Source organism: Poromitra crassiceps (assembly GCF_964638095.1).
Source record: "Poromitra crassiceps genome assembly, chromosome: 15".
Lineage (NCBI taxonomy): Eukaryota > Metazoa > Chordata > Actinopteri > Beryciformes > Melamphaidae > Poromitra > Poromitra crassiceps.
The window spans coordinates 1214362-1229361 of record NC_139634.1 but is presented as its reverse complement, the minus strand read 5'-3'; the positions used below and the strand labels follow the sequence as shown (position 1 = coordinate 1229361).

At 45.1% G+C, this 15000-nt stretch overlaps 1 protein-coding gene across 1 annotated transcript in view; it reads right to left on the bottom strand.

The window, feature by feature from the left end:
- Positions 1 to 15000, bottom strand: part of nfkb1 (nuclear factor of kappa light polypeptide gene enhancer in B-cells 1) — a 54928-nt gene that overhangs the window by 21949 nt on the left and 17979 nt on the right. Inside the window, exons 6-8 of the mRNA XM_083652040.1 lie at positions 3737 to 3888; positions 1832 to 1995; positions 117 to 275 (exon numbers count right to left, since the gene is read on the bottom strand). Coding sequence (XP_083508166.1) covers positions 117 to 275; positions 1832 to 1995; positions 3737 to 3888 — 475 coding nt within the window. The remainder of the gene's footprint in view (positions 1 to 116; positions 276 to 1831; positions 1996 to 3736; positions 3889 to 15000) is intronic.

Sequence of the window (15000 nt, the reverse complement as noted above, 5' to 3'; positions counted from 1 at the left end):
GGGTTCAGTTCATATGCTAACGTGAGCTAGCAGTGGGTTCAGTTCATATGCTAACGTGAGCTAGCAGTGGGTTCATATGCTAACGTGAGCTAGCAGTGGGTTCAGTTCAGACTCACTGCTGTCAAAGATGGGATCGGACACGACGGGCTCCAGCCTCCTGGAGAAGCCTCCATCACTGTCCGGCAGGAACGCCGTGAACATCAGCCGCACCACAGACAGGTCCATGTCTTTAGACTGCACAGATGATGCATTCATGATCACACTGCGCTGGTGGTCTGCAGAGAGAGACAGACAGAGAGACAGAGAGACAGACAGGGAGACAGAGACAGACAGACAGACAGGGAGACAGACAGGGAGACAGACAGACAGACAGGGAGACAGACAGACAGACAGACAGACAGACAGACAGACAGACAGGCAGACAGACAGGGAGACAGACACACAGACAGACAGACAGACAGACAGACAGACACACAGACAGACAGGCAGACAGACAGGGAGCCAGACAGACAGACAGACAGGGAGCCAGACAGACAGACAGACAGGGAGACAGACAGACAGACAGACAGACAGACAGGCAGACAGGCAGACAGACAGACAGGGAGCCAGACAGACAGACAGACAGACAGACAGACAGACAGGGAGACAGACAGACAGACAGACAGACAGACAGACAGACAGGCAGACAGGCAGACAGACAGACAGGGAGCCAGACAGACAGACAGACAGACAGGGAGCCAGACAGACAGACAGACAGACAGGGAGACAGGGAGACAGACAGACACATGCATGATTAAAGAGATGCACATCTTCTGTATTAACTTTCATAGACGTTTCCTCATGGTGTCTTAACCATGGGGGGGGGGGGGGGGGGCAGAGAACACAATTTGGTGATTTTCAAAAATTAGTTAAATACAATTCTGTGAAGTTCCATGTTTTTTTGTTCTCGCCACATATGAGATTCCACATAGTGTGATATATGATCAACACTGAATATCATAACCCTGTTAAAGGAAGCTTTCAGCTGCTGCTGGATGCACAACATGTGATGCTAATGCACATGGTGACTGAATGTGTTTGTCTTTCATCACATCTCAATGTGCTTTTCAATCCAAAGAAAAGTCAACGAGAATTTCAGAAGAAAGATCGACGAGAAAGAGATAGATGAGGTACACGAGTTCAACCTCGCCCCAGAAATACACACACACACACACCGCACACTAGGGATGGGCATTTCTAGCAAAAACACTATTCGAAATTCGCTGGCCAAAGTCGACTTTTAATCGAAATTCGAAAAAAAAAAAAAAAAATGTAAAAAAAAAATCCCCTGATTCTAAGTCTAAGGCTTTATTAATTAATAGAAAAAGCTTCTGCTGTGGATTTTTAGCTCAAACAAGCATTGCACCACTGAAGTAAAGAACATGTTACATGACATTGACATTTTCGAAAATAAAAAACAGTTTTGACAATCATGAGTGGTTCATTAAATATTTAGTAGGCTCAGGTCTGAGTGCCAAAGGGGTGCCAAAGTCACCCCCTCTCCCTCTTCATGGGATTTCATCTGCCATTCATTTTTCCATAAACCTTGCTTAAAATGCTTATAGAAATTGTTTTACTGGCTCAAACCAACCGATTCGACTATACTTAGAATCAGGGGAGACAAGGCAACATTTCACTCACAAAAAAAAAAAATATATATATATATATACATTTTTATTTTATTTTCTAATTTCGACTTTCAATAATAAAAGTCGACCTTGATAATAACGATTATTCGAAAATTCGAAATTCGATGCCCATCCCTACCGCACACACACACACACTCACTGACCGGAGAGCTCGCGGGGCACGCGGACCTCCCCCGTCAGGGCGTCGATATCGGGGTGGATGCAGACTCCACAGTTGTAGCCCATCCTGTAGGCCTCCACCATGCGCTCCTCCAGCACCTTCCCCACGTTCTTCTTCGTTACGTGCAGGATCCCCAGGTTAGGGAAGCTGGGAGGGAGCACGCACACACACACACACGCACGCACACATGCACACGCACACACACACACGCACACACACACACGCACACATGCACACACACACACGCACACACACACACACACACGCACACATGCACACGCACACACACACACACACACGCACACACACGCACACATGCACACACACACACGCACACACACACACGCACACACACACACACGCACACACACACACACACAGATTACCGTCAGCACAGAAAAGAAAAGAAAAACTGTAAAGAGACAGTAAACTCTTCTTGTAGTGCTGACTCCAGACAGTGTCATGTTTAGCTGCTCATAGTATTATCATTTGTCGTAGCATTGGTAGTAGTAGTAGTATTATCAGGGGTAGTAGTATTGATGGTAGTAGTATTAGCAGGAAAAGTATTCTTCGTAATTAGCGATGCACATTTGCCACAAATTCCAAACTCGATCATTGGTAACGTTAACGAGCAATCAATCGAGTAATTGTAATTAAAAATACAAAATTTTCCAAGCCATACCAAATGCGTTTTTTTCCTCAATAAAACCTTTATTTATACAGCAGCAACTTATTGTATATTTCTCACAGCATTGCATAGCATATGTGTGCATCCCTATCCGTAATGGTATTTAGCGTGATTATTGGTGATTATTGGTGGCAAGTTTGTAGAAGACGCAGGAACGTTGAGACAAGTCTGTTCTCTGTTGATCCAGCAAGACGCCAGCATCGTTTATTCCACAGGTTCTATCAACAATTCAATAAAGCAGGCACTAGGCTAAGCTACATGAGCTAGCTAACATTAGCGATGCTAGCCAGCAGGGCAGCTTGCTGGCTAGCTTGTGTGACCGCTACTCTCAGTGCAGAGAGCAGGACTGACTGCTAGGCAGGAAACACAAGGCTTTATAGGCCTCCTGTCTATCCCATCATGCAACAGTCTTTTAAAGGAGCCACGTATCCATGTGGCTCAATAAGTGTAAACCTGCAATTGTGATTTATGCCCAATAATAGTAGTCCTGGCTAGTCCACTACAAGTTCAAGTGTGTTTATTTCTATAGGAGGACTTCACAGAGAATGTGTCTAGCTAGATCCAGAGTGATTTAAAGAGAGAGTGGCGCCCACTCAAAATGCCTGATGGTCATGTGACTCACGTATAGTGTGTGCAGGGGGAATAGTTCCAGGAAGTACGTTTGAATGCATCACATAAAGCTGATAATATACAATTTGATACTTTAAACGTCTTACTACCCTTTCAAAGTACATGACAAACAGTCCATTCTGCTGTGACTCTATGGCGCTGCTTAATCCAGAACCTTACTTCCAGGAACTATTGCGAGGTCAAAGGGAAAATATTATCATAGGAGTGAATGATAATATCTTATATAATCTTATATAATCTTATATACTCTATATAATATAATCTTATATCTCCTTCAATGAACAAAATTGAACAAACTTGTAAAAGACAAGCATCGCAAAAAAAAACCCACATACAAGGTAGGTAAGAGCAGAGTTTAGCAAGACGAGCTATTCTACAGCCTAACTACTCAGCACCCCTAGCCTTGAGCCTAAATGTGTGCGTGCGTGCTCGTGTGTGTGTGTGTGTGTGTGCGTGTCTGTGTGTATATGCGTGCATGTGTGTGTGTGCTCGTGCGTGTAAACGTGCGTGCTCGTTCACGCGCATGTGTGTGTGCATGTGCGCATGTGTGTGTGTGTGTGTGTGTCAGACCTGATACTGGAGTCTTTAGGCTGCACCTCGGCGATGCAGATGCCCTTGTCACACTGTTTGCCCACCAGGCTGTGAGCGTGCAGGTGAGTCTGAGTGGAGCCTGCTGTCACCAGCTGCACCACAACACGCGCCGGACCCTGGTAGTTACACACCTACACACACACAATACACACTGTGTTACACACCTACAGTACACACACAATACACAGTGTTACACACCTACAGTACACACAATACACACTGTTACACCCCTACACATACACACAATACAGTGTCACACACCTACACACACACACACAATACACACTGTGTTACACACCTACCGTACACACAAAATACACAGTGTTACACACCTACACACACAATACACCCTGTGTTACACCCCTACACATACACACAATACAGTGTCACACACCTACACACACACACACACAATACACACTGTGTTACACACCTACCGTACACACACTATACACAGTGTTACACACCTACAGTACACACAATACACCCTGTGTTACACACCTACACATACACACAATACAGTGTCACACACCTACACACACACACACACAATACACACTGTGTTACACACCTACAGGGAGCAGATGAATTTACAACATGTGATTAGACTTGAGCCGGACTACGTGTGCGTTACCGTTTTAATGCACACCTGCCGGCCAATCAGAAACGAGTATTTACCGAGACCACGGTATAAGATATAATAATTATGACTTCTCTTATGGTAAGTAACCATGTGGACAACTCCTCTCTCTCCCTAGCTCGCCCACACACAACCTACTTATTCACTAATGAAAACGCACCTGATTCAAATTTTAAGACTGTCGGCTTTTCAAAAGTTTGCTTAGAATTTGTGCAAAATCGGAATGGAAACACGAGACAGACAGACAGACAGACACACAGACAGACAGACAGACAGACAGACAGACAGACACACAGACAGACAGACACACAGACAGACAGACAGACAGACAGACAGACAGACAGACAGACAGACACACAGACACACAGACAGACAGACAGACACACAGACAGACAGACAGACAGACACACAGACAGACAGACACACAGACAGACAGACACACACAGACAGACAGACAGACAGGCAGACAGACACAGAGACAGACAGACAGACAGACACACAGACAGACAGACACACAGACACACAGACAGACAGACAGACAGACACACAGACAGACAGACAGACAGACAGACACACAGACAGACAGACACACAGACAGACAGACAGACAGACACACAGACAGACAGACACACAGACAGACACACAGACAGACAGACAGACAGACAGACAGACAGACAGACACACAGACAGACAGACAGACAGACAGACAGACACACAGACAGACAGACACACAGACAGACAGACAGACAGACAGACAGACACACAGACAGACAGACAGACAGACAGACACACAGACAGACACACAGACAGACAGACAGACAGACAGACAGACAGACACACAGACACACAGACAGGCAGACAGACAGACAGGCAGACAGACAGACAGACAGTCGATCTGATGCTGTTGGGTTTTTTTATGTTTAGCGCTTCACTTTCTGCTGCGGTTTAGAAACGCGCTTTCTCTTTGGCACAAATGACTCATCACAGTGTAGAGTCTCTCTTCTCGCACGCACACACACACACACACACACACACACACACACACACACACACACACACACACACACACACACACACACACACACACACACACACACACACACACACACACACACACACACACAGAAACAATGGATCTGTATTACTTTAGTTTAAAATATTTTTTTTTTATCAAAGGAAGTTTGTGGAGAGGAGGAAACAGAGCATGAATGAGAGGAGGATGTTTCCAGGTTGTTTTGGTTGATAATGCCACATTACTGTGTTAAATAAACACAAGCTAACTTCCTTTTCCTGGTTAGCTCAGCCAATAGCAGCCCTGACAATCAACAAGCAACAAAACCCAGTTCTTAGAAACCAGGCGTGTTCATGTGTCTTATGGTTTCCTGGCTCGAACATGTCACTCACACTCACAAATGATTCATGTTACTTGGTTTTCACCTCCTGGGCGTGCCATGCGGGTGGGGTCGATGCACTGAGGACCAATCACAGTAGGGATTTCTCAGTGATTGACAGCTTATCCGACACTATGTGAATCATCCAGACTCAGTCGACCCCGCCCATCTGGAGCGGCTCAAACAAACTTTTTGTTTTTGCTAAACTTAATTGGAGCCCAATCAGGTGGGTGGAAGAAGGTGATATGACATTTCACACTACGGTTATCTTGACCAAAACAATCCCAATATACAGGGAGGCCGCTACGTACACGCGCTGTATTATATAGAAGGATTATATATTTAGAACACACTGCACAGGAAGCATAGTGGGTAAATGCGGCCTTCCCATGATTTGATTTGATCCTAGGGACAGTTAATAAGCTGGACCCTGCTGACCTGAGAGGTCTAGACGGTTCGTAGCGTGGGAGCAATTCAGCTATGTATTTTGGTTCTAGGCCATTAAGTGATTTATAGACTAATAACAGTATTTTAAAATCTATTCTATGACACACTGGCAACCAGTGTAAGGACTTAAGAACTGGAGTGATATGATCAGCTATAGTCTTCGTTAGAACTCTAGCAGCAGCATTCTGAATGAGTTGAAGTTGCCTAAGTTCTTTTTTGGAGAGACCAGAAAAAAGGCTATTGCAGTAGTCTAACCTACTATAAATGAAGGCGTGAATTCGTTTTTCTAGATCCTGTCTGGACATGTATCCCCTAATTCTTGCTATATTTTTAAGATGATAAAAAGCTGATTTTCTAATTGACTTAATGTGGGAGTTAAAGTTGAGATCGGAATCAATAATAACTCCAAGATTTTTGACTTGATCCTTAGGCTTCAGGGATCGAGACTCAAGGCGTACAGTGATTTTAAGCCTTTGTTCTTTGGGACCAAAGACGATCACCTCTGTTTTGTCTTTGTTTAGCTGTAGGAAATTCTGGCACATCCAGTTATTTATTTGATCAATGCACTGGCACAATGATTCTATGGGAGCATAGTCAGCTGAGGAAAGAGTTATATACAACTGAGTCATCACTAAGAGCGCTTCCTTGGTGTTCATCTGATGGGAGAATGAACCTGTACATGGTTTGGTTTTTCAGCTGGTTTGCTTTGAGTTTGATTCAACCAAACTAAATGAGGCAGGTGTGAAAAGGCTCAAGTCTAAATAAAGCAACAGCACGGACTGATGATGAGATCAAAACACAGAGGACGATTTGAGGGGAATTTTCGTATCTTCCGGTCTGCAATTTCTTTCTTTCTAGTTTCATTTTTATGAAGCAGACTGTGGGTGAAGTGTGAAGCAGGGTGGTTATGAAGGTCATATTTAGCAGGCGTGGGTAAGAACCCAGATATTTCACCTCTGGATGTTGACTGTCGGCCTTTCATGTCGGAGCCGAAACTCAACATGTTTCCTGCTCGTGACGCAACTGCACTTCCTTATAATTATGTGTTATATGTGGGTGTCGTATGGAGGAAATTCCCAACACACATCAAACAGTAGTAGGTGTGTGTGTGTGTGTGTGTGTGTGTGTGTGTGTGTGTGTGTGCACAGTGTTGGGCAGTAGCTTGCTACAAGTAGCGAAGCTACATATCTTAACTACATTTCTCAGTAGCTTGGTGGTAGCTTCACTACTTTTGAACCAAGTAGCTTTTTCAGTAGCTAAGCTATTTATAGACCCAAGTAGCTTGTAGCTTCCCGCAAAAGCTACAAGCTACTCGCCAGATAAATCCATGAGCAAAGTACGCAGTGGAGATTTCTGCTGTGGTTTGGATTAAACAGGAGGAGACATTGCATAATGTCAAGTGTGCCTGTGTAGCCAATAAAGCACTTCCAGTTCCATTATGACAGACAACAAGTGTTGTTGTCTCATCCTTGCTTTTTAGCATCCTTGCCTCTCTTGCAGCAAGACCCGGCACTACTCTGCCTCTGATTGGGTTGGGTTTAGGCAATGAAGACTGGGTAGGGCAAAATATGTCATATGCTGGGGAAGTCACATCAGCAACGAACTTTGAAAGATGGCAGAGCCAGAGGGAGCCACTGGCAGTGATGAAGAAGACGTTCAGGTTTTATTGTCTGTTTTTGAATATTGTGCCAGTGAGAGTTTCAGTGTATTTTATAATATAATAAACAATCAAAATGAGATTTTTTTGCCTGCCTATTTGTTTGGTGGAAAGTTGTTCTTTGACATGAAGTTGATTCAATGTGAGAAAAACAGTAGCTTTGATGTAGCAAGCTGCTTTTGTCATGTTGTTCGTAACTTAGCTTGCTACATTTCTCTGGGGATAGCTTCAATGTAGTTTAGCTATATTTAATCTAGAGTAACTGATAGCTTAGCTTACTACATTTTCCAAGTAGCTTGCCCATCACTGTGTGTGTGTGTGTGTGTGTGTGTGTGTGTGTGTATATATATATGTATATATGTATGTATGTGTGTGTGTGTGTGTGTGTGTGTGTGTGTGTGTGTGTGTGTGTGTGTGTGTGTGTGTGTGTGTGTGTGTGTGTGTGTGTGTGTGTGTGTCTGGGGTTCCTATGAACCCTGGACAGGTCCGGGGCAGGCTAGACTGCAAGCTCAGTCTTGGCCAGATGAAGCCGTGGAAGTGATACTAAAATCTGTAGTTCCTCGAATGGCCACTTGAGGAGTCGTTGCCCATAGAGTACTGCAGGGATGACGTATTTTTGTAATCGGAACGCGGAAGTCCCCGGACTTCCGGGTTCTTCACTGTTTCTGCCTATGGGATTTTTGAATGGGTTTTTGGCGCGCTGCTTCAAATAAGGTCTGTGGGCAACGCAAGCTTAATCAAATGCGAACCTGTGTTCAGCGAGATAATCTTCACACATGAGGACCACTTTCATGAGTTTTGAAGCGTAAATGCGAGCCCTAGAAGTAAAAAGCTCATGCTAATAAGCTAATCCAGAACTACACACAGTGTAGTGGCTTCCCCGTCACGTCACCACAGCCAAATTCAACCTGTATGTTGTTGATGTGTGCGCTGCTGTGCACTGATTGCCCCGGGCTGAACCAGGTGAGGGAAAGAGAATTTGCGTGTTCGTCCTCTGAAGTGGTGACGTTATTGACGTATAATATCCCCGTCGACTCAACAGTGCAGTCTCTCATTTAGTCGTTTGTTAGCTAGCCGCCCTTTTAACACATTGAGTGCCACAGCGCTTCAGTAAAATTGTCTGGAGCCTGTGCCAGATTCACTTCCATTCAGTTGAAAACAGCTATAGAATTTTTTCTATTAGGGCTATATGAACAGGGTTGGACTCTAATGAAACATTGGACACTCCTACTTCTTTCAAAGAAGAAATTTTGTTTCTAGACAGTTCCATTATGAAATGACAGTCTCGGAAAAAAGCGCACTTTCAAGGGTTTTCTGCTGTCTTTTTTTACTTTTCAAGATAAAGTCACTTTTATGAATACTCTAATTTCAAGCGCATTCACTGACTCTGGCTGGTGTTTTCTGATGTAGTGACATGGTGTGGTTCTGTGCAGCCTGCGTGACCCACCCCCCCCCCCCCCCCCCCCCTCTCCACCCCGGAGCTGCGGGCTCCTCCCCACACGCTCAGTCTGTCTTCGCAGCCTCAGTTTTTGCCCCGGGCGGATTTCAGTGCAACAAGGAAATGGCAGGCGGGAGTGAGGGAGAAGGTTTAGCCGTTCGGCTTCGGGTGCTGCCTTTCTGGCGGGTGGTCGTGTGGAGGGGCTGTGTGCAGGCGGATAGACAGCGGCGGAGGAGCTCAGTTGTGGGCTCGGATCGCAGCCAACTGTCGGCTGCGGACAGCGCAATCTGTGTGGCTCTGGCTGCAGCATGCGTCGGTGTCTCTCTGATCACGGCTTTCTCCGTTTTCTCCTGCAAAAGTAAAGGATCTGAGGTGGGTGGCGCAGCTCCAGTATAGAGTTTTAAGGTGGCGCCGTGTGATCCCTTGAAGGGATTCATGCTCACTGGCTGGGTACGACCTTAAACAGCAGAATTATGGAATAATATGAATTATGATTTTAGGACGTCCACAGACGTCCTTGGTAGGGATGGGCATTTCTAGCAAAAACACTATTCGAAATTCGCTGGCCAAATTCGAATTTAATTCGAAAATAAAAATAAAAATGTAAAAAAAAATATATATATATTTTTTTTTTGTGAGTGAAATGTTGCATTGTCTCCCCTGATTCTAAGTCTACGGCTTTATTAATTAATATAAAAAGCTTCTGCTGTGGATTTTTAGCTCAAACAAGCATTGCACCACTGAAGTAAAGAACATGTTACATGACATTGACATTTTCGAAAATAAAAAACAGTTTTGACAATCATGAGTGGTTCATTAAATATTTAGTAGGCTCAGGTCTGAGTGCCAAAGGGGTGCCAAAGTCACCCCCTCTCCCTCTTCATGGGATTTCATCCGCCATTCATTTTTCCATAAACCTTGCTTAAAATGCTTATAAAAATTGTTTTACTTGCTCAAACCAAGCGATTTGACTATACTTAGAATCAGGGGAGACAATGCAACATTTCACAAAAAAAAAAAAAAAAAGTTTTTTTTTTTTTTTTTGAATTTCGAATTTCAATAATAAAAGTCGACCTTGATAATAACAATGATTATTCGAAAATTCGAAATTCGATGCCCATCCCTAGTCCTTGGCACTCCTCGTTACTTTTTTTTAGGACGTCCAGAGACGTCCTTGGCACTCAATGTGTTAACGGCACGTAAAACCTCCAAAGTGGGCGTGTCCGTGGAAACCCATGGGCAAAGCGCGCGTGTCAAAATGACAGGAAGTGAGTTGAAGTTGAACCGTCTTGCTTGAAATCCCATCGTCTTTGAAAGAACTCTACCAATCAACATCATCATTGGTCAGTAGCAAATAGGGCTAGACTTTAAAAAAAAAAAAAGAGTGAACTATCCCTTTAAAGCCATCGTTTTTTTTGCGCTCTCTGGCTGACAGTCCTTAAAACCACATCAGTTCTAAATAGAAGACTCCAACCCAAGTGGCCCAAACTTCACTCTGATTGGTCGAGGCTCAAAGATGCAGACAGGTAGCTAACCGGCCAGCGTGGCTGTAGGTGGATCTGATCAGTCTCAAAGAGGAGGACATGTTGGACCGTTTCCTCATTTCACTGTGTGACACGTCGTTTTGGAAGTCACCTCTTTGATATGTGTCGTCTCTGAGCGTGTCGTGTGCAGAGTGAGTCAGTGCCATCATCCCACTGGCAGCAGAACAACAGGAGGGGTTTTCCCCACACTGTAAACAATACACTCTACAAAGATCTGTCACGGTGGAGCCAGAAAACACACACACACACGCAGGTGCACGCACACACGCACACGCGCACACACGCACACACACACACACACACACACACACACACACACACACACACACACACACACACACACACACACACACACACACACTAGGGATGGGATTAATTAATTAGGGATTAAATACTCGAGTACTCTCCTTCTATTATGAACGAGTGCTCGAGTACTCGCGCGGGGGGGGGGGGGGTCTGTGTGATTACTATGGTAATGTCTGAGCAGGGGTAATCTGCTGTGTATCGGGCTGTTCACACATAACGTTTGCATTTTTGCATGGAAAAAGCGCTACCTGGAGCATTTTTGTCAGGAGAGGGACTGACTGTGATATTAGGTGATGCTAAGCTAACATCTAAAGCCTACCTTTAGACAGTATCTCCGATGGTTGGATTAGCGCTTTGGAGCAGACAAGTTGTGAAACAAGCGAAGGCATTTGATTTCCAATACATGTCCATTGTTGCTGAATAGTGATCACCATGATGCGATTGTCTCCCAAAAAGTGATTCTTTCTCCACATTTCTTGTGACTAACGTTATGGGAAACGACAGTGTAGTCAGTAAACTAGTGCAACATTTTGAATGAGTTTTATCGGGCGTGCGCTATGAAGAAGCGTGCTTCTCATTCGGGAGAATATCTCCAGCCACCATTTTCGGGAAGAGCTGGAAAACTTCCGGTTAAAACTTTCAAAATAATGTTACTTAAACAAAAGTAAATAGCTTATTGATGCACGTTGGAGGAGAAAAGGTATTTCAATGAATGAAGCAGCATCCTTGTATCAAAATACTCGTTGTGATGTTATGGCGTGAAACTGTGGCTGTAACGCATTACTCAAAATAAATAAGGTTACAATAAGCGTTTTATTTTGAAAGCAACAAAGCGGATGACGTACTTGTACATTCTGGCTGACTTGACTCCCGGCCGTGCAGTTTGCTGCTGGTTGCTGCCAGATCCACATGACGATGCGTGCATAGATCTTCTATAGTCAAGTCAAGTCAAGTCAAGTTTATTTATATAGCCCTAATTCACAAGCATGTCTCAGAGGGCTTCACAGAAAGTATGTCTAGCTGATTCTAGCTAACACACAGTAACAAGAATATACAGAATAAAGATAACATTTGAACATTTGAAGAAAGCAGGAGAGTGGAGGAGGGAGGGAGAGGGAGGAGGGAGGGGAGGGGGGAGGTGGGGAGAAAATAGGAAATGTGGAGGAGAGAACAGAGGAGGAGAGATGAGGGTGCAGGGGAGGGAGAGCCAGGGTAGGGGTAGGGTCTAGGGTTGGGGGAGGGGAGGGAGTAGGATACGGGCCCGGATTAGGGCGAGGGTGGGGAGAAATGGGAAATGTGGAGGAGGAGAGAACAGAGAAGGAGAGGGTGCAGGGGAGGGAGAGCAGGGGGAATGTGAGAGGGAGGAGAGGGCAGAGAGGAGGAGAGAACAGAGAAGGAGAGGTGGGAGGGCGCAGGGGAAGGAGAGCAGTGGGAATGTGAGAGAGGGGAGAGGACAGAGAGGAGGAGAGAACAGAGAAGGAGAGGTGGAAGGGTACAGGGGAGGTAGAGTAGAGGTAGGGTCTAGGGTGGAGGGAGGGAGTAGGATACGGGCCCGGAATAGGGCGAGGGTGGGGAGAAAATGGGAAATGTGGAGGAGGAGAGAACAGAGAAGGGGAGGTGGGAGGGTGCAGGGGAGGGAGAGCAGGGGGAATGTGAGAGAGGGGGGAGGACAGAGAGTAGAGGTAGGGTCTAGGGTGGAGGGAGGGAGTAGGATACGGGCCCGGATTAGGGCGAGGGTGGGGGGAAAATGGGAAATGTGGAGGAGGAGAGAACAGAGAAGGAGAGGTGGGAGGGTGCAGGGGAAGGAGAGCAGGGGGAATGTGAGAGAGGGGGGAGGACAGAGAGGCAGAGAAGGAGAGGTGGGAGGGTGCAGGGGAAGGAGAGCAGGGGGAATGTGAGAGAAGGGAGAGCAGGAAGTGGCAGGGATTCAGGAAAATAGGGGAGAAGAGGAGAAGGAGCAGAGGGGTGGGGAGTGGGGCGAGTACCCGAACAGCAGAAACGTTACTCGAATACTGACGTTATGAACGAGTGCTCGAGTACCCGAGTACTCGCGCCCATCCCTAACACACACACAGATTTCCTTGCTCATTTTGCTGACTTCCTGTTCTAAAATATAAAATATACATCTTAACACCGTTTTCTAGTATTGAGTGTTAAAATCTTATTGTTCTTAAAGCAAGGTAGGAATGTAGATACTTTGTTTTGTTTACTTGCCCCAACTCTGCTCTCTTCTCTACAGGGAGGCTTTTGGGAGATTTAATTTGGCTGTTTCCATCTGCTTCACTCTCTTCCAGGTAGGATTTCACACCCTAACCACAATCAAATATGGCTGCCGTAGGGTTGGCACGATGGACGATGGCATCGACCATCGTGATGGGCCGACCCCCCCATCGACCTCTGAGCCTTCTACATCGGATCATCGTAATTCATTATCTGTTCGAATTAAAATTGTGCCGTTTTAATAATAAAAGAGGCCAGGTCCACTTACCGTGACGCGCAGGGGGCGCGCTGGCGGCATTAAACAAGCGCACCCAGTTCAGTTCAGGGAAGCCTCCTCTCCAACTCCTCCGCTCTAGTGCTTCTCTGAACTGGGTGCGCTTGTTTAATGTCGCCGGGGCGTCCCCCAGCGCATGAGAAGTCGGCTGTGTTGTTGTGAAAACTTTTTAAGACAAAGAAGAAACTTCGCGTTCTTTCCTGTTTTCAACCCAAAGTGAGTACAAGACTTCAACTGTGAATTTAACTCGCCTGTTTCCAAAGTGAAAGTTGGAGTCTCTCCATATACGGTAGATACAGCAGCTGCGTTTCTCTAGCCATTTCTCCTAAACTCTCTCTCATTACATTAGGTTCAAAAGCCCACGCAAATCTAACGTTATATCAGCCAGTAATTCAGTCAGTTTTCTGCCAGCTAGTTAAATTCAACACACACACGTTGTTGGTGAGGATCTGTAACGTTAACGTTATTTGTTTTGCGCCATTCAAATTGCTATAGTGACAGCCACTGCCCACTTCAGTCGCCTGGCTCTGTGCTGTAGCACAGAGCAGAGGCTAATAGCCTATTCAAGCCCACTGGTATCATGTAAAGCTCAGGCTCAGCTGTCCTGTTGTTAACGTGAACGTATTGCAGCGGCTAGCCAAATGGCATTACAGCAACGCAGCAACGTAATAAATAATTAATTAGTAGACGATGCCATCGTCCAAAACTGTTCTGGGACATGTATTAAAAATGATTGATTGATTGATGTTTCACTGTAAAACAATCACGATGGGTATTTTGATGACATCGCACAACCCTAGGCTGCCGTATGAATGAAGCGAACTTCTCTTGTTTAAAATTTAAGTCAACTTCTTTCAAAGATTGAGCCTTATCGTGCTGTTTCTAGATGCTGGTGCTGACAGTGTTGTGCACGCTCACACTTCACAAGAGCTGGCTCAAAGTTCAGCTCGTGCAGATTCAAATGAACTAGTTCACGTTCATAGCTCATATTTTGAACTTTGAGCTATAGCTCACAGTCCCAAAAAATGAGCAGCTCAGTTCATTTCAAGCTCACTTCTTGTTTACGCAGAGAAAAGGCACAGCACTGAAAACGTAGCACACAATAGCTTTTAACACACAATAGCTTTTTTTTTATCACTTTATTTCTCAGTTTTCACAAAAACATGGATGTCACGAAATACAAAAGTATATGAAAACTCTTTTTCTTTAAACCCCACCACAAGGTTTCCTGTCTCACAGCAGGTCTGGATCCTGTGTGGGTGATATATACTATGTCTTTCTTTAAACACCACAACAAGGTTTCCTGTCTCACAGCAGGTCTGGATC